We start from the raw sequence: 27,686 nt of genomic DNA, 5'->3' as shown, positions 1-27,686 counted from the left end.
TCGCCCTCCCCGCAACCAACAACTGGCGACAGGCGACCGTCCGCAACTCGACTCCATCGGACAGCAAAACATCACGCTCGTCCGACTGTGAGTGACTGTTTACCGCCGGTAGCTGCTTGTATTATATATTCACCTCATCCCCCTTCTGCCCCCCTTCACGCCGTCGGTTTTGACCATGCCTTCGAACATCGAGATCGCCTCCTCGTTCGTGGAGGGCGCCCCTCCTGGTGAGGTACGTCAGGCGCCGGATGCTCATGGATTCACGGCCTCTCTGACATCTCTCGCATGCTAACTTCGTATAGCTCAATGATGTTGTTGCAGGTATGTACGAGGTCTTTCAGTACTGATGTCGAACGCCTGGAGGCTTTGGGCTGGAACTAGTCCGGTTCAATTAGATAACCGCGAAGCTCCATAGATATAAAAGCTCTCACATCCGACGGCCCCGATATTATTAATTCCCTTGAGCCTGCTTTCCGGTCATATAACGAGACGCAGCTGACGACAACGAAGCTGGCAGGCAGCAGTCAGGAGGTGCGGGCATTGCTGTGTGTCAATTGAGATCCATTACCCATCCGATGTGCTGAGAACTTGGAATTTGAAAAAAAAAATACAGGTTATCGTGAGCTCTTATAACAGATTGGAAGACGGTCGGTATTATGACGTTGAAAGCCAGACGGCATTCGAATTCGACCACGTTTCTCAGGCGAGTTTTACTCTCCCCTTGCTCCAGTTGCATGCTCCTGTTCTGACTCTTTGGCCACTGAAATACAGATAGCTTCTGCTCCAAAATCTCATCCGCTCGAGTCGCAAAATTCAGATCTCATGTATATCCCCCCCCCAACATCCCCAACCAACCAAAAAAACAAAAGACCCAGCCCCTAGCTCGTCTCACCCAAGTCATGTCGGCAGCACAGTTGACATCGCCTGCATCGCAGCAAATCCCTCCTGAAATCCCTGTCATCACATACCCGGGAACATTTCGTTAGTTGCTCCTACGGCGTCTACCCTACAGATAACGATTCGTCCGTGACCATACTCCTGGTTGCTAATAAATACTCGCCTAACAACTTCTGGAACGGCCGCTACCGGACAATTTACCACGTCCCCATTTCTTCGCCGACCACCATTACCGGAAAAATCCACGTAGATGTCCATTATTACGAGGATGGAAATGTGTCCCTTAATAACACAAAACCGGTCTCAATTCCAATACAGTCCACCTCGGCGGAGACGATCGTTAGACGGATCGCCGCGGCCGAGAGAGAGCATCAGCAAGAATTGAACGAAGCGTTTGGGAGACTTGCGGAGGGCGCGTTTAAGGGCTTACGCCGGCAACTGCCGATAACAAGACAGAAGGTTGAATGGGAGAAGGTCGGTGGGTACAGGCTCGGCCAGGATATCGCTGGTGGGAGAGGGCAGTAAAACCATGCCTAGTGACGAGGGAAGTCCACTGTATGTTCTGTCTGAGCCCATGATGCATAGAAGCGCTTAGAGACTCATATTGATTGTAAATGTGCTCCTCGGCTGTCGACAAGAAAATCACCTGCCCTGGGGTAATCCTGATTCGCCAGTTCAGCCAACCGGGGGTGGGATGCGCGCAACCCTATGTTACCACGTAAAAAGACGTCAAGGGTCGCCAAGTTACCATGGACATATATTTATATATTCCATAACACATATACAGTCAGTTAGACATGGTGCTCTGATGATTTCAAATATCCATGCCTCAAGTAGGAGCCAGTCCCTCCGAGATTACATTATGATTCCGTAAGAATGCTTCGGTCCGACCAAAAGTTGCATTCCTCTTCACACCATTTAATATCGCCCATCTGAGCCGCAACGCCAACATGCCCTCCTCCGGCTCGCTCATCGTTTCCATCCCCAAACACCATCACGCTCCTTGCACTCTTCATTCGGAATCGGTCCCACCTCGGCCTGTCAGCGTACTCGCCCTTGATATGGTTCGGATCACCTTTCGTGATGAACGACGTAATATATGCGTGGATAAATCCAGCTATCGTCTCCTGTGTCTTGGAGAACTGGCGTGCGCTGCGACCGTAAACTTCATATTCACCCTGGTCACCGTGGCTGGCGCCCCCTTTGACAGTTTTGTTTAACGCCCAGTGGTATAAATATACAGGTTCCCTCTGGCCCTCGGAAGCCAGGTGTGCCGTTTGTCTAACGGGACAGACATATGCGAATTGTCCGTAAGCGGCCGTTATACGTTTGTATTGCGGGCCGACGTTTATCTGGCGATGTTCAACGTAGGGAGATTCGGGGTCTTTTAGTGGATCTGGGTAAATCTTGTTGAGTAGTCTGAGGTCTGAAGGGGGCAAGGGTGGGATCAGGGCACGGAAGAAATCATCGAATTCTTCTGATGTTGCGATGTTAGAGGGCACAAATGGAGCACCTTCGTTTGTGTTGAACCCCGTGAGAATTGGGATTTTATTCCATACCCCGGATTTCCAGTTTTTGATGGGTGCTTTGTCGATGATTTCTCCGTCGATGACGGGTTGAAAGGCCCATCGATCGGAGGGATTGTAGCGGTTGAATATCCTCTCCGAGGCACGAGCAATATCAAGTACCGGTTTGCTCCTGAGACAAGGCATCACCTTGTCATCCGAAATGTTGGAGCATTTAGCTTCCAAGAGGAATTCTTCGAATTGCCTTTTATGTAGTGGGTTATTAGGGGGATAAACGGCCCGAGCGGTGGTTGCGCCGGAATCGATTATTGCTCTATGGAAGAGGCGCTTCGATCTAGTCTTGTGCATAACATGATGGCCGATCTAGGCGTGTTAGATGATCCCGATTTCCCCGTAGAAAGGACATAGTCGCACCGAATGAGCACCAGCGGAGAGTCCAAACAAAGTGACTTGACTAGGATCTCCACCAAAGGCACCAATGTTCTTCTGAACCCACTCAAACAACAGAATCTGGTCATGGAGACCGAGATTCAGCGCATTTTCCTTTTCTGTAATAGTTGAAGGCAGGAATCCAAGAGCCCCCAGTCTGCGGTCCAAATGTGTGATTAGCTCGTGGTCGTCCCCTGAACATATACAGTCAACCCACCGGTAATTGAAATTTACTATAATAAAGGGCTCTTCCGACCACGATATCATGTTTGCAGAACTATGGTATCTTCCTATAAAAAAGAACTCATGAGCAAACCTGGGCTGTTGAGGTCTCAAATGATGTGGCGTACCGGCTCCACCATTGAAAGCTCCGCCGTGGAGGTAAACTGCAACGGGCAACTTGGTATTATGTGGCCTATCTTTTGGGCGAAAAAGGTTTAAATTCAAGCAATCTTCGCCCCAATCGTCTGCGGTCCATCCGAGAGGGCCGGCTGGGCATCTAGCAAGCGACAGTAAGCAAAGAACTTGCGACGCCAACGGACGTAGCTGCGGTCACAATGAAGCAGAGCCCTAGAATACCTTTTGCCATATTTCGAGGCATCGATGACCGCAACTGACGGCTTCACTGGTTGGGCACGCTTGAATCTCCTCTCGCCGGCTGGTGGTTGACCATATGGGACTCCAAGAAAGGCCTCGATCGGGCGAGGGAGCGAGCTGTCGGTCAAGACTGTACCGACGACGGTTCCCTGAGATATATCTACTGACGGTGCAGCTCTCGCAAGGAGATACGACAAAGCCATGTGCAACCAAGAGGGAAGAATTTCGAGGTGCTTTTCTCTCAACCACGGCCAATGCCAGAACCCTGTGGTCACGGACGGAATCCACAAGAATAAAACATAAATGCAGACACAGGCGAAGACTGCGAGGAGCAAAATTGGTCTTCGCCGGCATCGAAAGAGACGCCAGGCGCCGACTGTGCCGCTTGAGTTTGAGCACACCCTGCGATGGGCTGAATTGGCCCCCTTTTCCTGCTTGTCCTCATTGTATCGCGGGGACAATTTGTGCATTGTAGCACTAACTTAACCTGCTCAGCTAGGTAAATAGTTTCGCTGGGGGAGGCAAATACACTTTAGGACTCCTGCTTTATTTCTTTTGTCCAGTGCTCCAACCGCACAGCTCCTGTTGTCCGGAGAGGATTTCTTGATAGAGTGGCAGAGTTCGATCTCTGATGGGCGCGTCTCAGCCTGGCGATCTCGGCTGATAAGTTAGTCAGTCCAATCGCAAGGCTAACCACGGAGGAATTGATGACGGAACTAGCACGCCACACAAGCCAATACCACTGCAGATCATCAGAGTAATTTGCTTTGGCAAACCTTTTGATCTCGCAGCTCGCGAGACAACTGTGGAATCAACGAGGTAATGCGGAGGACGGCACTCTGCGCTCAAGTGGTGCCAATGCTAGGTCCAGAGCACAGAAGGCATTCTATATGGCTGTTCCCCGTGTCACAACGAAAGGGAGGGGAACCTTGCCGATGGTGACGGCACGGCTGGCATCTGGGAAGCCAGACCAACTCTTTCATGGCGGATATTCTCGACTGATAAGAAATTGTGTCAACTATAAATTTGTTCCTGGCGTCTCTTCTTTCATCCCGTCTCTCCAGCTAAGTTACTGATGAGATTCGTGCTCGGAATGCTGCCGCAATAGGATGCGAACGTATGCGACAAGCCGTATCCCGCGATGTGGAATTCATTCTTGAACCCTCTGTATAGATAATACTGCATATGAGAGAGTTGTATGTATGTGCTCCATCCTGTACATACATGCGACCAGGCTTGCGAGCATCCTTCTCTTCATTTTCTCGTTCGGATAAAAGCATGGGCAACTGCGGAGTTAGTTACGCCAAAGCTATGACATTCAAATAGGCACGCAAGGTGAACTCTTTTTGACAGACATGATCCCACCGGGGCAGAGAATCTGCGACTTTAACTGAGTTTGTTCAAACTAGCCTGGGGCAAACTGATAAATGGAATAGCGACGTCCAGACGACAGTATCGTGGCTAACTGGAACTCAAGCATACGCCAATATAACCCGCTTTCACGAGATGTTGCTCCGGAATATGTCTTTTTCTGGGGTGCAACGAATAACTCCCCAGTAACATTTCATTACGGATCGAGTGAGATATGGATTAGCCGCCGGTTCTCAATCAGTGTTCACTACGGGAATTGCTTAATCACAATATGGACACCTTCGAGTAAATGCATATCATCCGGGCAACTCTGGCTTCTTAGTACAGTCTCCAAAGTGTCAAGCACCAGTGTTGTCTCGCTCATAAGTTCCAACCAGCACCTCATTCACCAGCCATGTACGCTCGGCATGCCAGATTTACAAAGAAGGCTGCTCTCCATTGTGTATTTTTTGGTGTGTGTGTGCGTGTGTGTGTGTGTGTGTGTGTGTGTGTGTGTGTGTGTGTGTGAGAGTGAGAGAGAGAGAACGAGCGCCAGGTAGGTACCAGCGCCTGAGACACTGGCAATCTATAGTTATCCCCAATTATTGTTTTCCGAGTCGGTCTCCCCTCATCCAGGAACCTGAGACGAAAAGGGTTTGCGGATCAAAGTCAAACGATTAGCACATATGGACTGTATACCCCATACGGCGAAAGACAACCTCATTCAGGATCAGCAGAAATGGCCAGTTCAAAGCGCATGCTGTTGCTCTCTGGACGTCCATTGGCTAGCGTTATTCATCTTATCCCTTCAACTCCAAGCAAGCTGCCCTTTGTCGCCGGCTTGATCTCTTCCCCCGCGGTTGGATGTCTTTTAGCCGTGTTGGCCGCATTTGCTGGACCGAGGTTAACTAGTTAACTAACTCGCGAACAAGTTTGGACGGCCAACCAGATTGCAAAGGCGCAGCTCACCTCCGAATGACATCCTGTCAACAAGTCAACACGGTTTCTCTTCCTGCTGCGGCCCAGATTTAAGGGAGAGGGGGGAAAAAAGAAAAAGAAAAAGAAAAAAGAAAGAAAGAAAGAAAGAGGAAGAAGCTTTTTGTCGCAAACTGAGAGACGATGCCACGCATCAATAACAAGAGGATCTAGCCACAGCTGCTCTGCAGCTTTCACAGAACCCCAGGCTATACCAGGTCTCCACCCATTCCAACGGCGCGACAAGCTTGCCCAAAGCATCCCCACATATGGATTGACGGTAACTTGCTCATCCTTTTGCTGTGATTACTCTGATGAATTTCCAGTGGGGGATATACCTGCAAATTCGCCACCTGTCGCTAAAATCATGGCAGTGACCGCAAACGCCGCGCGCCATTCACTTGGTGGTCTGGGGCATGAATATGAAAGAATCCCCAACAGTGGAACAAGCTGATCTTCGGCGCCCGAAGATGTCAACTAGCTTGGCAACCTCGGTAGCGTTTAGCTGCTTGTCAATCCGTACCCGCTCTTTAACGCAATCACCAGCAGGTTACTGTTAAATGAGGAACACCCCTCAGCAACGACGACGCCAATGGATTGAATTTGTAGCTTTTCTCTGTGTCAGCTTAGGCGTGTTCGTTTTACTTGAATTTTCAGCCCTATCTGTCTCAAGTGCTGTATCATGGAGAAGCAAAGAAGAATACCCGTGGTAATTGGCGTCGGTGATATAAAAAATGCCTCCAAAAAGACCGAGGATGCTGCCGAGCCGCTGCAGCTTATCCTGCAAGCAGTTGAAATGGCAATAAAGGACTCTGAGGTTTCAAGCCAGGCAGTCAATCAACTCAGGTCGAGCATTGACAGTGTGGATGTTGTCAGGACATGGACTTGGCCATATCCAGATCTACCAGGTTCAATTGCTGAGAGGTTAGGGGTTCAACCAAAACACAAATTTTATAGCGACAATGGTGGCAACTCTCCCTGCAAGCTCTTCGATGAAGCTGCCCGTCGTGTTGCCCTGGGACAAAGCAACGTTGCGTTGGTTACAGGAGGCGAAGCGCTGGCCTCACGTATGTATTATGCTCAGGTATATTTCCTTTACCAGGACAGATTTGCTGAACTTACGCTTGTTTTGAAGTCGAAGCTTTCGCGCGGGAGAAGAAAATGCCTCCACCCGGTTGGACACAGCCGGATGAAGCTGTCACTGGCGTGTTTTCCGTGAAGAATATGAAATTGAAGGAAAGTGAGTATACGAACGCCTTATGACTGGGTTTCAATACAAAACCACGCTGACCTTAATATGATCAGACCTGGGCTCTATCCATTCTATCGGGCTCCCAGTCCAGATATACCCACTTTACGAGAACGGATTTAGGGCTCGTCGCTCCCAGTCACTACAGGACAACCACCGGGAATCAGCTGAATTATATGGCGACTTTGCCAGAGTGGCAGAGAAAAATCCTCTGGCTTGGAGTTATGGCAAGCCGGCCGAGACGCCTCAATCTATTGGAACTGTGACCAAACGCAACTGTCTTATCTGTTCTCCATGTAAGTGCGTTGTGATTTTCATACTCTTTGCATAACATCTAACTTGCAGCATAGATCCCCTTCTCATGAACGCGTTTAATACGGTCAATCTTGCCGCGGCCTGCCTTATAACGAGCACTGAATTTGCACGAAAGCTCGGCGTCCCTGAAAGTCGGTGGATATATCCTTTGGCTGGTGCAGGAACGGCCGACAGTAGCAACTGTATGTACATATACCACCTCCCAGGTCACTCCTATGCAGACCACCTAATTCGTTGGGACCGCAAAACGATAACACCCACCCGATATAGTTTGGGAACGCCCGAATTTCTATTCAAGCCCGTCGATTTCTAGGTCGCTAGACACGGCTCTGGATCTCTCAGGTTTGCAAAAGGAGGATATTGATATTTTTGATTTTTACTCGTATGTGACCCATGCGTGCGCTCTACTGGAAAAATACATGGGTCAAATAACCAATCCAACAGCTGTTTTCCTATCGTTCCCAAACTCGCCTGTGAGCATTTGGGGTTGCCGATTGTTAACTCACCAAAACCTATTACACTCCTTGGAGGGTTAACATCCTTTGGAGGTGCTGGGAACAATTACTCTATGCATGTAGGTCATTTGATGCTTTAGAGATCCATGGCTTGATAATTTTCCTTTTTTACTAACAATACATATGTAGGCTATCACGGCTATGGTTCACCAACTCAGACAAGCCTCTGGACGCCCTCGTCATGGATTGGTCCTAGCTAATGGCGGAGTGCTAAGCTACCAACATGTCGTTGTTCTTTCTTCTCAGCCCCGAAAACATGGATCGCCTTACCCGAGCGAGAAGGCCCTTCCAGATGTTTTGACTGACGTGGACGTCCCAGTCGTTGACAGCCAGGCCGAGGGAGAGGCGGTCGTAGAAACCTACACTGTTGAATACAGCAGGGACGGCACTCCATTGCGGGCGTATGTGGTGGGACTTTTGAAGAGTAACAACCACCGGTTTATTGCCAATCACGGAGACGAAAATACATTGACGCAGCTTTGCAATATATCAGAAGAACCGATTGGAAGAACTGGCTATGTTAGAAGCGACTCGGACAAAAAAGAGAGGAACTTGTTCAGCTTTGAAAGAGTCAGGAAACTGTGAAGAAGAGGTGTTTCCAATCGGTCTATAAACATCGTATGATAATGCTAAGATACTCCATGTACATCGACCATCCTCCATATCTTGGTGTCAACTATATGTACCCTATGAAAAGCAAACCATCTGGGAGTTAGTTCATATATGGCCAGTATACCAAATGACGCAGCCGATCAACGCTGTTTTACAAAGTTTCTCGAGCTACCGTCGGTGATCTACCGTCAGCTCATACCAGACTCATGTGTAGCCGAACGTGGTCGTAGATCCCTGTTTCGAGACAATGCAGAATCTTTCAGCAGTGTAACTGCTCCGGGACCGACTCTTGCGGCATCATTATTCAATTCTTCTAGGACAAAGGTGCTTTGCGGAGCTTCTTGGGGGGGCTTTATCGGACTGAAGGGAGGCTAAGGGTGAGTGGGAAACAAAGTGGGAGTATAAATTCATCTTCAGAAGGGAAAAGACTCAGATCGAACACGTGGATCCAGTGATACGTCACGTCAAGTAGAATGCACATGATCAGCTCCGCTTCATATATTGGAATTGAAAGGCTCCAATTCCTTTAAAGCGCCAGACGCTGCATTTGGTCAATTCCTTTAAGGAGTCTGAGCTGGTCGAAGAAGATCAGACGCATCCAAAAGTCCGGTAAGGATTATTTGGGCTGAAATCTTTCCTAACACTTAATTAGGGTTATTGTCAGGTCTTGAACCCGACTTTTCAAACTAGTTGGAATGAACATGGACAGGAGGCCAATCGCTGGCCATTCGCTGATATATCAATTTCTCGGTCTGTGTGACTTCGCAAAATCTCTGTTCGACAACAAAATTCCAATCGAAGGACGTCGCTTTGACTCACCCCAAGGTCATCACCGGGTCCCCATCCGCATTTTGATCACACGCAACAAGCACGGCTGCTTGTACATTGGAAAGAGGATGAAGAGAAGCGGCTATCACAGGATTAAACCCCGAGGTATCAAAAGAAAGGCAGACAACTCCAGTTTACGCATGTGGCAGCTCGAGAGTGAAAGGTATACATCTCCATCTCAGATTCAGGTTCCGAACAAACGTGTCATGCCCAAGGGAGCATAACAAAGCAAAACTGGGGCCTTAAATCTTCGTACTATTGCTCTAGAGGATGAGCCGCGAGTGGTCTACAGTTTTGCAGCTCTCTGCGGATATAAAGGCCACGACAGTTGATCAGACAAGAAGCCGATAAAATGCCGGTGACCACTGATACCGCTCATCATGTGCAAGCTAGTGCCGGCTTTCATGATAAGAGTAAACTGCTATTGAACGGGGGTTCCTCCAGCTCAAGTTGTCGATTCCAGCCAAGGAACAAGAAAAAAAAAAAAAAAAAAAATTGCTATTTTTGACCGAGGGACACTAGCCAACCAGAGAGCCTGGATATCGTTGGCTTGAGAAAAATAAAGCGGGTACGGAGTACAGTACGGAGTATGTATGATATGGAGAAATCGGCTATCGGAACTGAGAGTGCTACCCTGGACAAACCGAGGAGCAAGCTGTGGCACGCCAAGCACCGTCTGGAGATATGACAACGGTGACAGTTGTTCAACTCCATAATCTTCGCAAGCGTTCTCGCATCCATAAACCCAGCTGTGTAACACGAACGACCGGGTTACGAGCAGACGAAAAGGGTCTGTCAGCGAACCAGATGCAACGATGCTGGACAAAACTCGTTCCGGGCCAGCCGCACTTGCAGCGAACTTTTTCGAACTTTTCGAGTTTGTCGCGTCGCCGCCGGCCGGAGAAACGAAGATGCGCGTGTGTTAGTCACGTGATTGAGCTGCGGCTGGTGACGGCATTGATTACATAAGAGCCGAAGATGTGGGGGTGGGTGGCGCGCAAGGGCGGCCTTTTAGACGAGCAAAAGGCAAAAGCGCAGAGTTGGCCGCCCGACCGGCACGAACCTACAACCTGCACCCGGCCGCGCTGTGCGCTGTTGCCAGCAGAAAATATCCGAGCGCGAGGACTTTTATTGGTGTCCCGGGACGGCGGCCAGAGTGCACGACGGCACGCTTCCGCCCAGACATGGGGGGGGGGGGGGCAGACGAGCTGTGCGCCGCGAGACAAAACCACTCCGGCCGGGGGGCATTACAGCAGCCACCCTTTCTCCCGCCGGTCAGCTTCCCCCCACGGCCTCCGCAACTAGCCGCGCAACACCGCCAGCGATAAAAAGGCTCTCGGTGGAATCCACAGCCGCACACGAATTCCTGCTCTTGAAAGAAAAAAAAAAAGGGTAGTTAATAAAGCCCTTGTCTCTATCGCCCTCAGCCCCTTGCTGCCCGGTGTCTCTGTGTTCTCTTCTCGAGCCCGCCGCTCTGCTGCTGCTGCTGCTGCTGCCCCGTGCCTGAGTCCGTCCTGCGCGGTTTCCTGCGGCTTGACGTCATCCCCGTTTGGCCGGGAAAACTGATATGAGCGACGAGAGTTCAACGGCGTCAACGGTAGAATAAGGACGAACCCAGAAGGACAAAGAGAATCCAAAACGGCCATGCTACTGCAGCCGCTCGTCGCCCACCTCTCTCTGTTGAGCGTGGGCGTGGGCTTCACCGCCCTGACTGCTCTTCTGGTACGTTTGCTTTCTGCAGTACTCAGATGACACCGAGGAGATTGCATGCATCTTTGGAAAATATATCCAAGCATCTTTGACTTACCAGCTTTCAACGCTAGACCTTCGGCTACTGCGTGTACAACAAATTCTTCCACCCACTCCGAAAATACCCTGGGCCGTTCCTCGCATCCGTCACTCCCTGGGTGCAGCTGTTCCATGGCCTGAAGGGCGACCGTCATTTGTGGCTGTATAAATTGCATCTGAAATACGGCCCTCACGTGCGAGTTGCACCAAATTTCCTCTCCATCAACAGCGCCCAAGGTTTGCACGACATCTACGGTCATGGCAAAAAGGTTAAGAAGGGAGATTTCTACAATGCTTTCCCCGCGATCAAGGGTGTGTACAATACCCACAACGTGATCGATAAGCACATCCACGGCAGAAAGCGACGTGTTCTGAGCCAGGCATTTTCCGACAATGCTCTGAAGGGCATGGAAGGTGTCATGTTGGTTAATATTCGCCAATTCTGTGCTATCATGGCCGGTGACGAACCTTCTCTCGACGCCGGTGCTCAAAGGACACAGAAGGGTTTCGTTGTCCGGAACATGGCCGATTGGTTTGGATATCTGACGTACGACGTTATGGGTGAGCTCTGTTTCGGAAAAAGCTTCGGCATGTTGATCGAGCGCGGAAAACGGGAAGTCATCGGCCTTGTTGACCGAGCCGCTTACCGTCATTACGTGGTATGTCATATTTCACCCTCCATCCTTGGCCCTCTAGGTCTGGTTGCACGAATTGACTCTTTTTCTTTGTCTTTTTTTTTTAAATAGTGCGGCTTGTGGATGCCTCTGGATAACTGGCACTTGGACCAGATTTTCATTCGTAAACTTACCAACGATCGGTGGAATTTCATCCAAAAGTCTCGTGTTGAGGCAAATCAACGTGCGAAGGAGCGTACCCAGGCTGGACACGAGGCCAAGAAGGATTTCTTCTACTATCTCCTTAATGCCAAAGACCCTGAATCCGGTCGTGGACTCTCGACTCCCGAGCTCTGGGGAGAAAGCAACGTTTTGATGATTGCCGGTAGCGATACCACATCCACCAGTCTTGCTGCAACCATATTCTATCTTGTCCGCACTCCAGACGCCCTGGCGAAATTGAAGAAGGAGGTCAGAGACACCTTCAACGACGTGGAGGAGATTGTGACCGGACCGAAGCTCAACGAGCTGGTCTACCTGAGAGCGTGTATGGACGAAGCTATGCGACTTTGCCCTGCTGTGCCTGGAGCTATGCCCCGTGAAGTGCTTCCCGGTGGCATCGAGGTCGATGGACTTTACCTCCCGGGCGGCATTGACATCGGAACCCCGTGCTATGCTATCCACCGCAAGCCCGAATACTACCGCGAGCCTCACACCTATATCCCAGAGCGCTGGATCGAGGGGGCCTTGTGCCAGAGCGAGAACGGAATGTGGACATCCTCGAAAGCAAACGTAGACCTTGCGCGCAGAGCTTTCTGCCCGTTCAGCATTGGCCCGCGCGGCTGCATTGGCAAGGGTATGGCGCTGATGGAGATGCGGTTGACGCTCGCCCGAATGATGTTCCTGTTCGATATCGAGCTTGCTGATCGCGTTGGCGAGGATGCCACCGGTCATCTCCACATGGTTGACCACTTCACGAGTCAGAAAAATGGACCAAATATCATTATCAAAAAACGCCAGTTCGCATAGGGTGTGAGCCTGTAGGAAGGTACTCTGGCTGGTTTGGGAGGCGTGTTGTTGTCCTTTCGGAAATTATGACCTGAGATTCTGAATGCCTGCTGCTTTTCTCTGTATGATATCATTTTTAGTGTAGCTAATGGATGTTGCTTCAATTTTCCCGCCTCCTCTCCAGAAAGACGTTGTCCATTATCACCAAGAGGTGAGGCTGTGAAAGAAGTCCGATCTCGGACTCGTTAAAGCTATGAACAAGGTTCCCAGCAAGCTTGTTGGCCCTAGCCTTCTGATTCCTTGGAGCATAGTGAGTTTTTGTGGAAGTTTGTTCCAATGGATGAAGCCGCCTTCAACGGAATACGGAGTAATTAGTTTCTCCGAAGTTAACTGCCACGTGGAAGAAGGAATTGGAAAGAAAAAAATCTCGACCAGCAGACAAATTACATATCTTGAAAATGGGCTCGTCACGAGAGAGACTGCAACTGGCTGCCGACCATAGAAGCCTTCGAGCACCGGACAAATCCACTTTGAAGCTTATTTTGCTGGTCATGATTTGGACAACAGAGGCTGATCCGTGTCACCCAGGTTTAAGTGACCAACCCCGAGCTTCAAAGCATTGCAAAGATAAGCTGAATGCAGTGGGGATTGGAGAGCGTGCCATCCTGGGGTTTCATGCAGCCAACCGGGTTCCAGATGGCGGAAGCATGTGCGCTCCCAACTTGCTTGGCCATGCTACCATTGAAGCAACCGGGAAGCTCACATTCGATTCCCATGGATTATGAGCACGGTAGTGTCGAATATAGCCCGTATTGCAAGTGAGCTCCATTCCTTCGGGTATCACCATATTGATCCAGACCGTCGCAATGTGACGTGAGATGCCGGCCACAAGAAACGCTATGCTGACCGCCTCCTTATCAGCATTCTCCATGGCTACATTATTGGTCCTAAGAATATATTTCGAGCCTGTGCGGCCCCAAAATCCTCCCGCCTTTGAAGTGACAGGGATTTCACATTATTTGTGGGGTATAGCAGTCCCTGTGCTCGATACCAGCAGTGGCGGCTCTGATTCCATATTTTCATGTGAAAAGACCCGGCTGGTGAGACACCAGAGAGAATGGCGGTTAGGGCTGCGGGGAAAGACATAAAAGGTGTTTAAAGTGTGATAATAGCCGTTACGATGGATGCCATTGAACAATGAATCCCGGCGTACGAAGTATGGTGTTTAGGATATTATGGCTTTTTTTTGGGCTGATTCAGTACGCTTGCAGTGTCCAAATTATCAAGCTCATGCCCGTGATGAATAATATGGCTCACTTCGTCCTCTTCTCCGAGATTGCAAGTGGTTCTACGGTAAGATTCCCACATTCGCATGTAAAGATCCGCCTTCGGATGAAGGGACAAGGTGTAAGTCAACAAACACCTCTCCGGAGGTAAGACTTGCGGCAGAAAATCATTCCTTCTCGTGCCTCCAGGTCACACCTCTCAGGAGGAAACATGAATGCAATTCATATCAAAAATATTCAACCAATTTATCCAATCATTAGAGTTATCCTAGCCACGGAGCTGAACACTATTAGCAAAATTCAGGCCGGCTGGATTCTAAGCTATGAACCAAGTTGCCTATTTGGCCGGGATAATTGGGTTCATTTTGCCAAAAACGGAATCGGGATCGTATCTGGCCTTGAGCTTCTGTAATCTCTCGCCATTGACTCCGTATATGCTAGGAACCACGATATCACCGGCTACGAAATGCATTTAGTACCAGTACTGGTTTCGTGATCGAAGTATCACAAAAGAAGGGGGAAAAATTGAATAAACCTGGCCATTAACTTACGTTCGGCATAATTAATATATTGGGGAACACCCTCGCCGGATGTAATCCCATTCTTCCTAGTTTCGTCGAGTTCCTCTTTGAACAACATCTGCAAATCTCGAGACCACTGCCGGTACCTCATATCGTTGGCTGGATTTTCCCATCTCAAGCTCAGAACGCCATTCAAGGTGGTCCCGCGATTGGCGAACGCGGTGTCGGTCAGCTTCGTTTGGATAATCTTTCGCATATCAAAGAATTCTAAAACCAGTACAGAACCGCCCATATCAGTCTCTTCTCGCAGTTTCTGAGAAACCATGCTAGCTATCTTTCTGGCAAAAGCCGGGCTTAAGGGCGGGGCGAAGAATAAACCCTTAAAGGTTCTGCGACCGCCGTGTTGAGCTGCTACATTCATCAGCGTGTTGACTTCAGAATATGGTATCATTTTAGCTTCGATGACTTCCGGCTTGAGGGCGAATAGACGCTCAAATCTCTTTTTGCCTTCCTCTTCTGTGCCATTGTGAAATACAATCACAATTAAGCTGATATCGGGAGCATTTGGCGGCCTGGTGATGGCACATACTGCACCCGAGTTTTCATCCGGATTTTGCAGTGTAGAATTCAATGCTTCGATAACACCTTCCAATTTGTCGACAGTAAAAATCAGAGGACCTGCGTAAACTTGGTTTACCTGCTCGTAGCCCTGATATGTGAATTCAGCAGCGACGCCAAAGTTATGCCCTGCACCCCGGATTGCCCAAAAGAGATCCGGCTCCTCTGTAGCAGATGTCGTTACGATCCGCCCGTCTGCGAGGACCATCTTTGCGGAAATGAGATTGTCAATCACAAGTCCATATTTAGCACTCAGCCAGCCGTATCCGCCGCCCAGTGTCAAGCCTCCAATGCCAGTATGGTTCACGGTGCCACCTGGCATGGCGAGATTGTGGGCAGCTGCCGCAGTATCAACATCCACCCAAAGAGCTCCCCCCTGGGCCGTAATTGTTTTCTTTGCAGGGTCGACCGTGACCTTGCGCATGAGAGATAGGTCGATAACGAGGCCTCCATCGCTGGAACTGGTCCCCGAGACGGAATGACCGCCTCCTCTAATAGCCAAGTCGATATTGTTCTCTTGGGCGAAACGGACGGCTTTGGAAATATCCTCTGCACTGGTAGCGAGCATGACCATGCCCTGGAGTCTCCCTGGTCAGCCATCAACCTCAGGCAAACAGTCCTGAGATAAAACTAGCTATCCATTTCTTTCGAACTGCAAACTTACAGCTCGTTTCACCGCCGCGTCAGACCATCGCTTAATTGCATCTTCGTAGCCCGGGGATGAAGGGGTGAGGACTTCAGAACCCTCCAGCTTTGATCTCAGAGCTTCAGCTATCTCGACGGTAGCTTGGGTCTCACTTGATGCCATGGTGCAGAACGGCGGGCGAAAGGCGCGGGGATATTCCGTAGAGGCGGGCGAACGGTCGGGCGAAAATGGTTGACGTCAAGGAAGGCCGTTTTTGAGCGTAATCAATAAAGGCTATTGAGCAATCCGTAGCCAAACGGAGAAACCCGAGTCGCGAAGGAAGTGGGTTTGTCGTATTTATAACTAGGCATTGTGAACCCCCCCCCCCCCCCATTGCACCGGCTCGCAACTAACTTCTGGTTGTCCTCAAACGCTCGGATCGACGATCCACTGCGAGAGGGGCAGCAAACCTGAATGCTGAGTGAGGGAAGTTCCCGATCCTCACCAAAAGCCCGCTTCAACTAAATCCTCTTGGCCTGCACTGCACGAACTGCCGGCTATGCCTGACCGGGTTTGCCGTTTTGACACCGCAACAGCCAAGAATGGTGACAGAATTTCCCGTCCACAATCATCGACGCGATCTTTACTCCCTTGAACCTTGCCTTCGGCTGTTCCTCCCCACTGGAACTGCCAATGGATCATCCTGGGAGAGAACCGTGGGGCTTAGAGCGCGTGTTCGTCATGATATAACCGTCTAGAGAACGGACCTACATATTAGATTGAGTTTCCGCGACGGTGCTGGCCTTAAAATATGGCAATTTTGTCAATTATAATTCGTCTATTTATATATCAGCCTACTCGTCTCATCTCTATGTCCAGTTCGCCATGTCCAGGATGATCTTGAATATCGTCTTCACAGTACCGCACGGAGACCTGAGTGGTCTTCCTGATTGCGGTTTCATCCGCGAAACGCCCGCTATCCTCCGATGCCCCCTTCCTGTCACCTTCAGCACCAGAATACACCCCGTAATCCCGTGCCAGCTGCTCATCACTGGACTCAATTTTTGTCCAATACCCAGCTACCTCCCTTGCGCTGGCAGGGTTCGCTCTTCTCTTGCTCGAGGCATGTCCTTGGCTCGCCATACTTTGACCCGTCCCATATTTGTTCGTGAGCTGAGACGAAAGCCAAGGGAAGAAGCGTGATAATGGACGCCAAAGTGTAGGCATACAGGCGCAGATGATGCCAAGGTTGGTTTCAATTACCGTCCACATGGAAGAGCCGATATTGGTCCAGGGAGTGTCTAGATGCGACGTTGCCACGTTGAGGGTGGTGAAGCGAAGAACGGAGGTTATACAGACGCTGGTTCACTGTTACTCTTCGGTGTACGGAGGAGGAAAAAGAAGAAAGGGGGGGAAGCTCACAATAGACCAACAGCAAATACGCTGGAAACTGCAATCTTGGTTTTGGTAGGTGAGTGCAGTTTGAAAATCACTGGAATTGGTAGGGCAATGATGACGGCGTCGCTCAAGATATTAAATGCAGCATTGGCATACCAAAATGCAGTAAGATTAAGGCATTTCCCACCGCCAGGGATCGTTTTGTTAAATGCATAGTGCACCGGAGTGCATTGGAAAATGCTTGAGAAGACAGTACCCGTGGTAAACGCAATGATAACGCCGATACATGTCCAGCACGTTTTCCTAAACCACGGCTGGATGAAGACCTTGATGTAAAGGAGCAGGATGCTGATCTTGGTCAACCCTATATTAATTTTATAGAAAATTTGCGCATAGAAATAGAGCTAAAAGGGCAATCGGGGGTCAGCTGAATAGGCGCTGCATACTGGATTTTCATATGCGCAAAAATTATGTACCTTGAGACTTTTTGCCAGTAACGCTGGGTCAATTCTATTGATATCGTCTTTGTGTTTTCCAAAAGCCCATTGGCAAACTGCGAGTCTATTAGAACATATCCCATACAGAAAGCAGCCAGGCAACAAATCACAGGTATTACTCACTGATTATCATCTGGATCGAAACAGTCTCTGAAAATATCTGCCAGCACATGCTAACCATTAGAATGAAGGCCCTCGACCGAGTTTCGTCAACCATCCAAGAAGGATGGGGGAGAGACAGGCCAAGAACAGTACCGATGAAGCCAGAATTGCCCAATCATCAGGCCCAAAACGTTTGGCAAAGACTCTGCGACTCCAGAATCTTGCGACAATGAAGAGCGGAGTCACGATTGAGAAAACCAGCGATGGGATAGCCAAACGATCCGAAATGTCTTCAATGTCTCCATAGTGACTGAAGAGCGGCATTATACCAATTCACGCAAGGACCAACTGGCATATACCATGGTGGAGCGAAGAATCCGGAGCCAGCTTGCGGTGAACGAGCGAGCAGAACCTTCTCATTGTATATGGGGGAAACCCTGGGTGCCATGCAATCCATGGGGAGGACAGAAAAAAAAGGGATCAGCTATTTTCGAAATATCGTTTTTAACCTTGCTTGAGATCCAACAACGGGAAGTCAAGATGCATCTCTTGTCCATTCGTATACCTGGGGTATAGCAGCATTTTCCGTGAAATATGGATGCAAGGGTGGACATCCCGCATTTCACGGGTAGAAAGCAAGGCACACAGAGAAATTCGCATGTCAAGAAACAAGGCCCTGTCGCTTTTCCCTGGACACCTTGATCACAGAAGCATTTGCCAAACCGTGTAAGCGACAAATTGATGTCCCTAAACAATGGTCCATCTTTTGCGTCGCCCAGCGGAAAACCCCCTTGATGCCTCGCTAGCGAAAAGATTAGAAAAAAAAAAAAAAAAAAAAAAAAAAAAAACCAACAAAGCCAAAAAGAATTGTCCGACAGGATCAAGATAGGGCAAGATTTTTTGCTCGGCTACTAAAGGGAGATGAGCCAATGATCGCCGATGACAAGCAATGGAGATGAACTGTTCGATGGGCCAAGACGGGAGCGACAAGGGCCCGGTGTAACGCTTGTGATCCCGTATTGCCTGGCCACCAACCAGGGCTGGCGCTGGCCAGGTTCTTAGCAGCTTCTAAGTTCCCGAGTCCTTCCATTCCCCCCCAAAAGGGGAGCATTCTGGCAGTGTCTCACCCCCGGGAAGCCTTCCCCAGAGCACAACTCTAGCGAAATGAGGAAGATACACGATGGCACCCAATTACCTGTAGGTGCGTGTATGGCTCATGATCTCGGAGTTGGAGGCTGCACATCCATATTAAGACGAAAAATAACTCTGTCACCTCCCGAAACGCCGTGGCGTCGATCCCTGCCCGCACAAGCGGCCGTGCGGAGTAGTGAGAGCGAGAAACCGACATGCCCTTCTGTTGGTACATGGATCAGAGGTAACCTCTGCGGCAGAACCAAGGGGCGCGATACCACAGTGGTTGAACCGTCAAGGATTAAAAACAGGACTCACTGACACTTCGGCGCGAGCAAGTGCCGAACAGCCTGGGCTTCCATTCAAGCCCTCGAATGTTAACGAGTTCCCAACAACTTGAACAAGATAGTAGTTAATGAATGAGATCAGCTCAATTAATGGTTTCCCGGGTTGGATGTGGGACTGCTGCATGCGTGTTCATGTTGATATCGCGTGGTGTGTCTGCGACCCATTTGCTTCCAACGCAGCCGGCCCTCTTGGTGGAAGCGGAAAATTAAAACCAAGCTGCAAGCTGACGGACATTAACTAGTTCGACTGGCTCGTACTCCGTGCTCGATTCCCGGCCCCGCTTGAAATCCACCAGGCATGCGGGATCCAGCGCCCTTTTCTCCCATCTGCAAGTTCCCAAGACCCCATGCAATGACTGCGGAGGGTTTTTTTCTTTTAGGGGGAGGTGGCATTTAGAACTACGCCTCCGAATGGAAAACAGGCCAGTTGGCTCCCATCCCGCAAGCCACAAGGGTCGAATACTCGCAAAGCAGACAGTCTAAGTGTCGGAATAGTTTTGGGAATTCCGGAAGATGAGAGCACTGTCCTGGGCGCTTTCCCTTCCCTGCTTCCTTTATCACCCATCGCCGATCCGCTTCACCTCCTCGTTCACTGTCCCCGCTCTCATTGTCTCAGTGCTTCCATTTGCCTCTGACAGCGCTCACTCTTTTGATGTTTCTTGACAATGGCTTCCGAAAGCTCAGAGGACAAGATCGGTCCAAAGCTGGCTAACAGGGAGAAGTCAGACGTAGAATCTGGGGATGGAGGGTCGTCAAGCCAGCTTTCGGTGTCGCCGCGCAAGGTACTCCGCAAGATTGACATGCATCTGATGGCTCCTCTCTGGGTTGTTTTCGTCTTTGGCTTTCTAGATCGAATCAATTTGGGAAACGTTGCCGTCTTGGGGATCATGAAGGAGCTTGGACAAGTGGGAAACGATTTCAACATTGCGGTTCAAGTCTTCTTTGTTCCTTATATCCTGCTGGATATCCCGAGCAACATCGTGCTCAAGAAATTTACACCGTCAACGTGGATCAGTCTCTTGACTTTCTTGTGGGGTGCGTATACGGTGTACCTGACTGGCCTCTTTTCAGCACGGAGAATGCAAGCTAACCAACGCTTCAGGAGTTGCATCGATGTGCCAGGGGTTCGTCAAAAACAATGGTGCCCTGATTGCCTGTCGCTTCTTTATCGGTGTCTTCGAAGCCGGTTTTGTCCCAGGTTGTGCCTATCTAATGGCCATGTACTATAAGCGCCATGAATTCCAGAAACGGTTCTCGCTCTTCTGGGTCGCCGGCCTAGTAGCTGGAGCCTTTGGCGGTCTCCTCGCATACGGACTAGACCACATGAGGGGTCTGGGAGGGTATAGTGGGTGGCGTTGGATATTCATCATGGAAGGCCTTATGTCGATCGTGCTCGCCGTTCCAGCAAAGTTCCTTATCGCTGACTGGCCGGAGCAAGCCAAATTCTTAACCGAGGAGGAAAAGCAGTACGTGCTCGCGCGCAATTCTGAGGACGTTGGTGGCGGAGCACGCATGGATCGGCTGGATGCTGAAGCATGGAAACGCATCATGAGCGATTGGAAGATCTATGTTGGAAGTATGATCTATATCGGAATCACGGTCTCGGGCTACGCCACTGCGCTCTTCATCCCTTCAATTGTGAATTCTCTCGGGTACTCTGGTATCGACAGCCAGGTTCACAGCATCCCGATCTGGGTCGTCGCAGCCGTCGTGACCCTGATAGTGTCATATCTCACCGACCGCCTAAGACACCGATTTGGATTCGTTGTGTTTGGTGTCATCGTCGCTAGCATCGGATATATTATCCTTCTATGCCAAGGACCTCCAGAAGGTGGTCTGTCACCTTCCGTCCGTTACATGGCGGTTTTCTTCGTTTGCACCGGAACATACATTGTTCAACCCGTCGCCATCGTCTGGATGGCAAATAACCTGGGGGGACACTATAAACGGGCCATCGGCTTGGCAATTCAGGTTGGATTTGGAAATATCGGAGGAATTATTGCGAGTAATATCTTCGTCATGGAGGACCGGCCCAGATACTTTGTGGGATACGGTGTTTCTCTTGCTATGATGATTTTCTGCGGAGTCATGAGCATCGTATTTGCGATTGGACTGGTGAGGGAAAACAAACTGAGAGAGCAAGGGAAACGTGATGATAGACTGCAGCTGGAGGAGCGGATTTTGGGGAATATGGGTGACGATGATCCCCGGTTCCGCTTCACTCTCTGAACAATGTGTATTAGTGTTCCCAACTGAAAAAGTTTTTGAGTCCAATCCCATCAAGCGCATCTCCGGCCAAGATGTAAACCAACTCCAAAGTCGTTGTATCTTTCGTCAACCTGAAGCCACTGATATCATCACGAAGGAGGATGTGCAAGGTTAGGTTAAAGTTCAACGGCCTTCAGCCCTTGCAGTTGGCCGTTGCCGAGCACAGCTGCAACTCAACCCGATGCTCTAAGCGGCCGCCTGGTACCACGCAGCCGAGTACAGTGCCAATAACCATGCAGTCGCCTCAGGCAATCGCGCTCTCGATGTCTCGTCTACATAAAAAAAAAAAAAAAAAAAAAAAAAAAAAAAACTCCTACCTAAGAGCGCAAATTGAAGTCAAAGCGAAGGGTACCTGAATCTTCCCCGAGTAGTCGATATGGCAGACAAGCTGCGCAACTCCCTTCCCTAGCCTTGCTATCCTCTTCAGAAGGTTTATACGGAGCGGAGAACTGAGTGTCGAGTCATAGCAAAAGGCTGTGCATTGCATTACAGATCGGAGACAGGACGGAGAAGAGTGCGCAAAAGGTGTCGGCGTGTGCCACATAAAGACTAACGGGGCCCTTCGCCAGCCCTGACATCCAGATATCCGCCATCCCGATCTCTCTGCAAGGAAAAGATTAAGAAAGTCGACCACTTCAAGTGGCAACGAGGGAACATGGCAGGCAAGCTCAAGATCTACGGCAATATAGCCTCGCCATACTCGGATATCGTGCTGCTCACGGCCGCTGAGGGTGGCCTGAAGGACTATGACTATGTCAATGTTGACTTCCGGAAAGGTGCACATAAGGTATGTAACCGACATGGATGCCGTCCTCCTCCGTCGGACCGTCCCATAAAAGAAAGATAAGGGAAAAACAAAAGTGGAAGACAGCAACTAGAGTCCCTTTGGCGCAGCATCCCAGCTTTCTCCTCATGAACCCGATGGGAAAATTTCCTGTTCTCACAACCCCGGAAGGAGACCATCTTTACGAGTCTCGCCCAATGGCGAAATACATCGCCACACGCTACAACTTCACAGATCTGCTCCCGGATACCAAGGATGCCTTGGCTCTCGCGCGATTCGGACAAGCCGTGTGCCTCGAGATGTGCTACTTCGACGCTCCCGCGGAAGAGCTTCCGTAACAATCGTACGGCAACCGCTTCCTCTTCGACCAGCCGGTGGACGAGGCCGCTGTCGCGAAGGTGAAATCCCAACTGGAGTCGCACCTGGACCTGTGCGAGCAATCCTTCAAGGCTGGCAAGGAGTACATGGCGGGCGACACCTTCGGTCTGGCGGATATCTTCTATATTCCTGCTGTTGCGAAGCTGATTGATGTTGGACATGGAGACCTCATTACCAAACGGGAGATGGTTAATGATTGGTGGCAGAGGTGTCTAGCACGCCCGGCAACGGGGGATTATGTGCAGAACATTCCCAAGCCTGTGGACATGAAACAAGCACTGGACCGAGCAAATTGAAAACAGCTCGGCTTGATTGGTTTTCTGAACAGGAGTGATCAGTGAGACATATGAGATCGACGATTAGTTAGCGTCTAGGGAAGAGAGAGCTGGTTGTACTTTTAGATTTCTTAATGAGAAACTCTGCTCCTTTCTTTCCTTCTTTTTTTTTTTTTTTTTTTTTTTTTTTTTTTTAATCGAAGACAAATCGTTAACAGGCATCGTGTAACCCGATCGATCCAAGGACGTAGTCATTCCGGACATGGCCGTCCCTAAGGATCCACTTGTATTGAAGAGCCCTTCTTTTGTCTCCGTAGTGTCATTGCAAATAATCACCGCCCTGATACGGCTATTGCACGGTAAGGAGACATCGAGGCTCCTGGAGCATCTCCAAGGCCAAAGTCACATTATCAATGCGAAAAGTTTGCCGTGCCCCCTGCTATTATCTCATAATTAGGTGCAATCCAATTAGTATTGTGTCCTCAGTATCTATAGTCTGTTTCCATCTTTTTATACGGCCCGTATGGCACTATACTCTCCAAAACTTAAAGACGCCGATCACCAACGAGTTGCTCCCTCTTCCAGCTTAAAAAAGCCCGATTTTCGTTTCTCCGCTTCCCATTTATCAACCCAAAGCTTCATCTTTTCTCTCGTCTTCCGGCTACCCACATTCACGGTCGGTATAACTTTTCCAAGCCTCAGGGCACAGCAGAACATCGTCAATTCCCGGAATGAACTATGTTCACTATAAGGCACCCCAAAACATGAGCTTTGCTTGTTACTACCGCGCTGCGGAACGAGATCATTGACTGTAAAACGAGCCTTCCACGACTCAGATCGGAGAACGGTTGAAACCGACGGATTATCGATCATTCGACCAGCCGGCGGCCGATAGTTCCACCCCGTAGGTCTAAAGCCGACAATATGAGTAAAGTGGGGCTTGAAGGAGGATAGATATTCGGAGAGCGTATCGACACGAATCTCCATTAAGCTATGCATATGAACTTGCGCCTCCAAGGGGTCGCTGGTGAGCAGGCTGGATAGCTCGGGGTCTTCAAGGCAGGCACATATACGCTGTTTTGCAGCCGTTGCGAAGATCTTGCAATTTAACGCTTTGGCTATGCCTAGACAGATCCGCTCCTTGCCAATACTGTAGGTCCCAATGACAACAAGTAACCGTGGCTTGGGATTCCCACTGGCTTTGGCATTGTTGCCGGAATTATCCTTCTCATCGAGATCTTCTCCATTCGCCTTACCGCGTTTCCAAATATCGTGATGACCAGGTTTGTTTTCATTCAAGCTCACACACATCCGAGCACAGGCGTTGACAACATCCTCCTGGCTCGGAAAGGCATATTTAGGGTTGAGATACGTGGTATCTAAGTAGCAAACATCGATGCGTTGCTGCTTAGGTTGCCCTGTCACCGGGTCCACGGCATCAGGCCTTATCAATGGGTGCTGGATATGGGCGGGAGAGGCTCTGAAATCACCACAGTGGAGGACACGTTGAAATCTCCGAGCTTTCCCTTGCCCAAAAACCCTCTCAAATAAAAAAAGAGAGCTACCCGGACAATGATTCGCAGGGATCATCGTAACCCTTACCCCACCCGTCTCAGGGACCTCGAAGGGCTTTTCAAATTCAAGATCAACAATGAATTTTGGGTTGACTTTCAACTGCTGGCGGACAAGGTTTCCGGTGACCTTACTGCAATAAATAGGGCCGTGAGACCAATTCGAATTCAGCCCAATGTAATGATCACTATGAAAATGGCTGAGAAAGTATGCATTGCAACCCTCGACAGCGCCATAACGGAAAGCATCCACGCAAATCGAGAATCCTGGGAGGATCTTGTAAAAAGGACATGTCCTTTCGTAAGCCTGTTTGCCCCTGGAAGCTACTTCATTGGCGGCTGCTGCAGCCCATGCTGCATCCTCTGCGTTGCCAGACATGATCTTCGAGAAAGCGGAAGACGACGTTGTGACCGTCGAGTTCACCGTAAACGGGCTTCTCTGCCCAGGACGTGACGTAACCTTGAGCTCTGCTCTTGATAGAGATGCCTTTGACACTTTCTTAGTCACTTCACTCTTCATCGTCCTTGGCAGAGGGGCAGAGTCCCCATCGAGGCATTGGTTGACGTGTAAGGAAGCCTCCTTCAAACATAAATGAGTCTCGTTATTGTCGTCACAGGAGCATATGAAATGAAACTTACAGAATCCGTTAAACCCCGGAGACCAGTTTGACATATTGGGCAAACCGCCACCTCTTCGTCATCGGGACATTCTTCAATAGGGCCGAAAGCATTGGCCTCCGCTAATTCAGTAAATTCACTTGGCTCCTCGGTGCCACTGCATTCCGAACCCATTCCCCTGCTGTCTTCATCGGAATCCTCGGAGACCTCCTCACTTTGACGTGGTTCACTGACTTTCATGGACTCCTTTCCAGCTGAGAAGCGATATCCGACTTCTAAGTCTGGTTGATTTTCGGTTTCTGACTGTCTTGAAGATTGGCCGAGAAATCCGGGTTCACTCTCGCTATCTGAGTCAATCAAAAAAGGTCCCGTAAACCTAAGTTTTCCCGCTGGAGTAGCGCCTGCAGAATCCTTCGAGGTAGCGTCTCCTTGCGGGACGGTTGTGTCCTGATCTATAGTACCATTCACTTCACCGGGATCCAATTCGAAGCCGTCATACCCCACTTTGCGCTTCTTGACAGCTTTACCGTTTTCATGGTACCTATCCTCTCCAGCGCCATATAAGATAGCGTTATCCGCAGCTCCGGTGCCTGCCCAGAAACCATCCGGAGACGCTGATCTTTCCCTGTCAGAAAACGCCTGCGTGTCCGTCGTAGCACCGTTATTGTCCCTTGCCCTAACGTCCTCAACAAACAGACTCTCAAACTCTTCCACTTCTGTATTCACAGAATCGTTGAGCGACAATGGTCGAGAGGTGCTACTCCGTCGCTGCGAGATGTACTGCGTGATCCGGTTCTGTGATGAAACCGGCTTAGGCGGCGTTTCCGCTTTGTTGAAGAACTGAAGAATACTGGTATTTCGCCTGACGGAAGGTTTTGTGGAGCCGATCCTGATCGACTGGCGAGCAGGTGGTTTGTTCGGACGGAAAAACGGTGAGGCGGAGGGTGGCATGGCTGGCACGCTTTCTTCTGGAGGGAGGGAGCGGTAAAATACAAATCGTTGTGGGAACGGGGTGCCGGTACCATTTCTTCTTGGAGACTATACGAGTTGAAATGCTAATGGAACATGCCTGTTTTTGCAGAGAGAATCCATCTCCGTCACGTCGAAGAATGGATCGCCTTCCGATGAAGAGACACAACAAAACACGCCGCGGGCAGTCACGAGGTCACGTGGTTTTAATTGCTTCCCGCTCAGCAACGGATGGGTTTGGAGACCCGGCAACGCAGTGACGGAGGATTCCGAAGTTCGCATTGTTACTATGTAGGTTTTAATATGACTTGGCCGGTTTAGAAATAAGCTATCGATATGGCAGTAATCCTTTTGAAATTTTAATGCCATCACTCCAAGCCCCACGGCTACGTATGTGTGGACGTATGTATATATTTTATGCCAATGGATCTGTGGTACCGGCGGTCACTATGCCAGCGAAACATCTCCTCATGCTGTAACATGTCATTAGCATAGACGCACGCAAGCACGTCTGTATTCTCATCTGTGAAGCGCTCCGAACTTTCAACTCTGAGATCGACGGTGTGTGCTTCTGTAATTCGTTTCGCGATAACGTCATTTCGTTCCTTTTGGGCATAACTTCAACCTCCGGTGAGGGAAGCTTTTGCGCCATATTCCACTTAAAGAAAAAAAAGAAAAAAAACAACGAAAAAAAAAATATATGCAATCGTGAAATCGAAACGATCATCTCGCTTTATTCGCCTGACTTGCAGCCTCTAAACATCACGAACAAAAAGGTGAACCATCAGTCTCCCGAGTTCCGCATCGTCAGGTACCAAAAAGGTGTTTTTGTAAAAACGCACCTCTCCTAGTTGCATCTTCCAGCAGTCCTCTGTCCACAGCCTCCTGCGGCAGGACGATATATCTCACCACACTGCCGCGTATAAAGATATTTTTCACGCTAGAAAGATGAGGGTATTTGTCCAGGTCAATGACCTCAATATCATCGAGCTTGATGTTCAAGTACTGATCGACACTCTTGAGGATGCCGCGGATGCGGATATCATTCTTGAGCTCGATGATAACGGTATGGTTCGTGAGGGTTTTGAAGAAGCTGTATTACAACCTCGATATGTCAGCTGTCTGCTCAATGAGTTCGCTGTTGAGGGGAGGTGAAGGAAGGACAAAGTCTTAACCTGAAAAAGAGCATGGTGACTGATGTTTTGCCGGTGTGCGCTCTCTCAAACGCCCAGGTACCGCGGGAGAGGAGGAGAAGGAATGGAGGGAAGGAGGAGAGAATAACGAGTAAGCGACACGTAGTTTCCACCGGAATCTCAACAGTTATGTGAACGTCGCGCCCAGCAACTTGAGTGAAAGCTGGAGTTGATATTCGGGAGAGCTTCCAACAATGCGCGGACGGAAATTTGTCGGCCCGAAAGCTGCCTGCCATCCCCCCCAGCCTCCAGCACTCCAGCCAGGTGTAACTGGCATCCTCCATCCAACTTTCTTTCGGTTCTACCAAGCAATCTACCAGATACGTATTAAGATAGAGGCAAGCAACCAGACATTGGTGGACTACGTAGATAGGGTAGAGGTTTGTTGTGCGAATTTAAGAA

The 27,686-nt window shown here is 49.7% G+C and overlaps 11 protein-coding genes across 11 annotated transcripts; 5 read left to right on the top strand and 6 right to left on the bottom strand.

Annotated features, from left to right (window-relative positions):
• Positions 1-24: 24 nt before the first annotated feature.
• Positions 25-2,734, top strand: CIMG_01397 (F-actin-capping protein subunit alpha). The gene is made up of 6 exons (XM_001247625.2): positions 25-232; positions 303-321; positions 416-531; positions 614-703; positions 772-824; positions 936-2,734. Exons 1-6 carry the CDS (start codon positions 176-178, stop codon positions 1,420-1,422), a joined length of 822 nt encoding a protein of 273 aa, XP_001247626.1. The 5' UTR covers positions 25-175; the 3' UTR covers positions 1,423-2,734.
• CIMG_01398 (extracellular lipase) lies at positions 1,093-4,011 on the bottom strand. Its single transcript, XM_001247626.2, has 5 exons — positions 3,432-4,011; positions 3,203-3,351; positions 3,070-3,142; positions 2,838-3,009; positions 1,093-2,786 (listed from the first exon to the last, which is right to left on the bottom strand). Exons 1-5 carry the CDS (start codon positions 3,917-3,919, stop codon positions 1,758-1,760), a joined length of 1,911 nt encoding a protein of 636 aa, XP_001247627.2. The 5' UTR covers positions 3,920-4,011; the 3' UTR covers positions 1,093-1,757.
• Positions 4,012-6,456: 2,445 nt separating this feature from the next.
• On the top strand, positions 6,457-8,438 carry CIMG_10738 (uncharacterized protein; the record flags this gene model as incomplete). Its single annotated transcript, XM_001247628.2, has 7 exons — positions 6,457-6,841; positions 6,910-7,014; positions 7,080-7,319; positions 7,374-7,520; positions 7,609-7,720; positions 7,783-7,912; positions 7,983-8,438. The coding sequence occupies 7 exons, from the start codon at positions 6,457-6,459 to the stop codon at positions 8,436-8,438; spliced, it is 1,575 nt and encodes a 524-aa protein (XP_001247629.2).
• Positions 8,439-10,661: 2,223 nt separating this feature from the next.
• Positions 10,662-12,875, top strand: CIMG_01401 (benzoate 4-monooxygenase cytochrome P450). The gene is made up of 3 exons (XM_001247629.2): positions 10,662-11,015; positions 11,117-11,740; positions 11,828-12,875. Exons 1-3 carry the CDS (start codon positions 10,938-10,940, stop codon positions 12,722-12,724), a joined length of 1,599 nt encoding a protein of 532 aa, XP_001247630.1. The 5' UTR covers positions 10,662-10,937; the 3' UTR covers positions 12,725-12,875.
• Positions 12,876-13,182: 307 nt separating this feature from the next.
• On the top strand, positions 13,183-14,315 carry CIMG_10740 (uncharacterized protein). Its single transcript, XM_012358885.1, has 3 exons — positions 13,183-13,521; positions 13,625-13,962; positions 14,047-14,315. Exons 1-2 carry the CDS (start codon positions 13,485-13,487, stop codon positions 13,849-13,851), a joined length of 264 nt encoding a protein of 87 aa, XP_012214308.1. The 5' UTR covers positions 13,183-13,484; the 3' UTR covers positions 13,852-13,962; positions 14,047-14,315.
• Positions 13,906-15,984, bottom strand: CIMG_01402 (6-hydroxy-D-nicotine oxidase). The gene is made up of 3 exons (XM_001247630.2): positions 15,793-15,984; positions 14,541-15,705; positions 13,906-14,448 (listed from the first exon to the last, which is right to left on the bottom strand). Exons 1-3 carry the CDS (start codon positions 15,934-15,936, stop codon positions 14,327-14,329), a joined length of 1,431 nt encoding a protein of 476 aa, XP_001247631.1. The 5' UTR covers positions 15,937-15,984; the 3' UTR covers positions 13,906-14,326.
• Positions 15,985-16,602: 618 nt separating this feature from the next.
• CIMG_01403 (uncharacterized protein) lies at positions 16,603-18,238 on the bottom strand (the record flags this gene model as incomplete). Its single annotated transcript, XM_001247631.2, has 5 exons — positions 17,904-18,238; positions 17,772-17,808; positions 17,628-17,704; positions 17,176-17,555; positions 16,603-17,113 (listed from the first exon to the last, which is right to left on the bottom strand). Exons 1-5 carry the CDS (start codon positions 18,072-18,074, stop codon positions 16,603-16,605), a joined length of 1,176 nt encoding a protein of 391 aa, XP_001247632.2. The 5' UTR covers positions 18,075-18,238.
• Positions 18,239-19,116: 878 nt separating this feature from the next.
• CIMG_01404 (transmembrane transporter) lies at positions 19,117-21,642 on the top strand. Its single transcript, XM_001247632.2, has 2 exons — positions 19,117-20,263; positions 20,331-21,642. The coding sequence occupies exons 1-2, from the start codon at positions 19,894-19,896 to the stop codon at positions 21,455-21,457; spliced, it is 1,497 nt and encodes a 498-aa protein (XP_001247633.1). The 5' UTR covers positions 19,117-19,893; the 3' UTR covers positions 21,458-21,642.
• A 98-nt stretch (positions 21,643-21,740) lies between these two features.
• CIMG_12789 (uncharacterized protein) lies at positions 21,741-23,096 on the bottom strand (the record flags this gene model as incomplete). The annotated part of the gene is made up of 2 exons (XM_001247633.2): positions 21,814-23,096; positions 21,741-21,768 (listed from the first exon to the last, which is right to left on the bottom strand). Exons 1-2 carry the CDS (start codon positions 22,296-22,298, stop codon positions 21,741-21,743), a joined length of 513 nt encoding a protein of 170 aa, XP_001247634.2. The 5' UTR covers positions 22,299-23,096.
• Positions 23,097-23,380: 284 nt separating this feature from the next.
• CIMG_01406 (DNA repair protein Pso2/Snm1) lies at positions 23,381-26,215 on the bottom strand. The gene is made up of 2 exons (XM_001247634.2): positions 25,144-26,215; positions 23,381-25,084 (listed from the first exon to the last, which is right to left on the bottom strand). The coding sequence occupies exons 1-2, from the start codon at positions 26,071-26,073 to the stop codon at positions 23,492-23,494; spliced, it is 2,523 nt and encodes an 840-aa protein (XP_001247635.1). The 5' UTR covers positions 26,074-26,215; the 3' UTR covers positions 23,381-23,491.
• A 205-nt stretch (positions 26,216-26,420) lies between these two features.
• On the bottom strand, positions 26,421-27,520 carry CIMG_01407 (small nuclear ribonucleoprotein LSM2; the record flags this gene model as incomplete). Its single annotated transcript, XM_001247635.2, has 3 exons — positions 26,421-26,846; positions 26,934-27,184; positions 27,267-27,520. The coding sequence occupies 3 exons, from the start codon at positions 27,518-27,520 to the stop codon at positions 26,815-26,817; spliced, it is 537 nt and encodes a 178-aa protein (XP_001247636.1). The 3' UTR covers positions 26,421-26,814.
• Positions 27,521-27,686: the final 166 nt, after the last annotated feature.

The sequence above is a fragment of the Coccidioides immitis genome (genome assembly GCF_000149335.2).
Source record: "Coccidioides immitis RS genomic scaffold supercont3.1, whole genome shotgun sequence".
Taxonomy (NCBI): Eukaryota; Fungi; Ascomycota; class Eurotiomycetes; order Onygenales; family Onygenaceae; genus Coccidioides; species Coccidioides immitis.
The sequence above is the reverse complement of the archived record's forward strand: the minus strand, read 5'-3'. Positions and strand labels throughout refer to the sequence as shown.

What these genes read in the sequence shown, in the direction of transcription:
- CIMG_10740 (XM_012358885.1), top strand. Translation starts at nt 13,485, where the DNA reads ATGAGCACGGTAGTGTCGAATATAGCCCGTATTGCAA. An exon ending in GAATATAGCCCGTATTGCAA is followed by an intron (nt 13,522 to 13,624) that starts GTGAGCTCCATT and finishes CCTCCTTATCAG; the next exon opens with CATTCTCCATGGCTACATTA.
- CIMG_01401 (XM_001247629.2), top strand. Translation starts at nt 10,938, where the DNA reads ATGCTACTGCAGCCGCTCGTCGCCCACCTCTCTCTGTTGAGCGTGGGC. An exon ending in CCGCCCTGACTGCTCTTCTG is followed by an intron (nt 11,016 to 11,116) that starts GTACGTTTGCTT and finishes TTTCAACGCTAG; the next exon opens with ACCTTCGGCTACTGCGTGTA. An exon ending in CCGCTTACCGTCATTACGTG is followed by an intron (nt 11,741 to 11,827) that starts GTATGTCATATT and finishes TTTTTTAAATAG; the next exon opens with TGCGGCTTGTGGATGCCTCT.
- CIMG_01404 (XM_001247632.2), top strand. Translation starts at nt 19,894, where the DNA reads ATGGCTTCCGAAAGCTCAGAGGACAAGATCGGTCCAAAGCTGGCTAAC. An exon ending in TCTCTTGACTTTCTTGTGGG is followed by an intron (nt 20,264 to 20,330) that starts GTGCGTATACGG and finishes CCAACGCTTCAG; the next exon opens with GAGTTGCATCGATGTGCCAG.
- CIMG_01406 (XM_001247634.2), bottom strand. Translation starts at nt 26,073, where the DNA reads ATGCCACCCTCCGCCTCACCGTTTTTCCGTCCGAACAAACCACCTGCT. An exon ending in TCCGGGGTTTAACGGATTCT is followed by an intron (nt 25,085 to 25,143) that starts GTAAGTTTCATT and finishes TTATGTTTGAAG; the next exon opens with GAGGCTTCCTTACACGTCAA.
- CIMG_01397 (XM_001247625.2), top strand. Translation starts at nt 176, where the DNA reads ATGCCTTCGAACATCGAGATCGCCTCCTCGTTCGTGGAGGGCGCCCCT. An exon ending in TGGCAGGCAGCAGTCAGGAG is followed by an intron (nt 532 to 613) that starts GTGCGGGCATTG and finishes AAAAAAATACAG; the next exon opens with GTTATCGTGAGCTCTTATAA. An exon ending in AATTCGACCACGTTTCTCAG is followed by an intron (nt 704 to 771) that starts GCGAGTTTTACT and finishes ACTGAAATACAG; the next exon opens with ATAGCTTCTGCTCCAAAATC.
- CIMG_01398 (XM_001247626.2), bottom strand. Translation starts at nt 3,919, where the DNA reads ATGCACAAATTGTCCCCGCGATACAATGAGGACAAGCAGGAAAAGGGG. An exon ending in AGCTTTCAATGGTGGAGCCG is followed by an intron (nt 3,143 to 3,202) that starts GTACGCCACATC and finishes TCTTTTTTATAG; the next exon opens with GAAGATACCATAGTTCTGCA. An exon ending in ATAGTAAATTTCAATTACCG is followed by an intron (nt 3,010 to 3,069) that starts GTGGGTTGACTG and finishes TTTGGACCGCAG; the next exon opens with ACTGGGGGCTCTTGGATTCC.
- CIMG_01402 (XM_001247630.2), bottom strand. Translation starts at nt 15,936, where the DNA reads ATGGCATCAAGTGAGACCCAAGCTACCGTCGAGATAGCTGAAGCTCTG. An exon ending in ACGCGGCGGTGAAACGAGCT is followed by an intron (nt 15,706 to 15,792) that starts GTAAGTTTGCAG and finishes GGGAGACTCCAG; the next exon opens with GGCATGGTCATGCTCGCTAC. An exon ending in ATATATTAATTATGCCGAAC is followed by an intron (nt 14,449 to 14,540) that starts GTAAGTTAATGG and finishes TGCATTTCGTAG; the next exon opens with CCGGTGATATCGTGGTTCCT.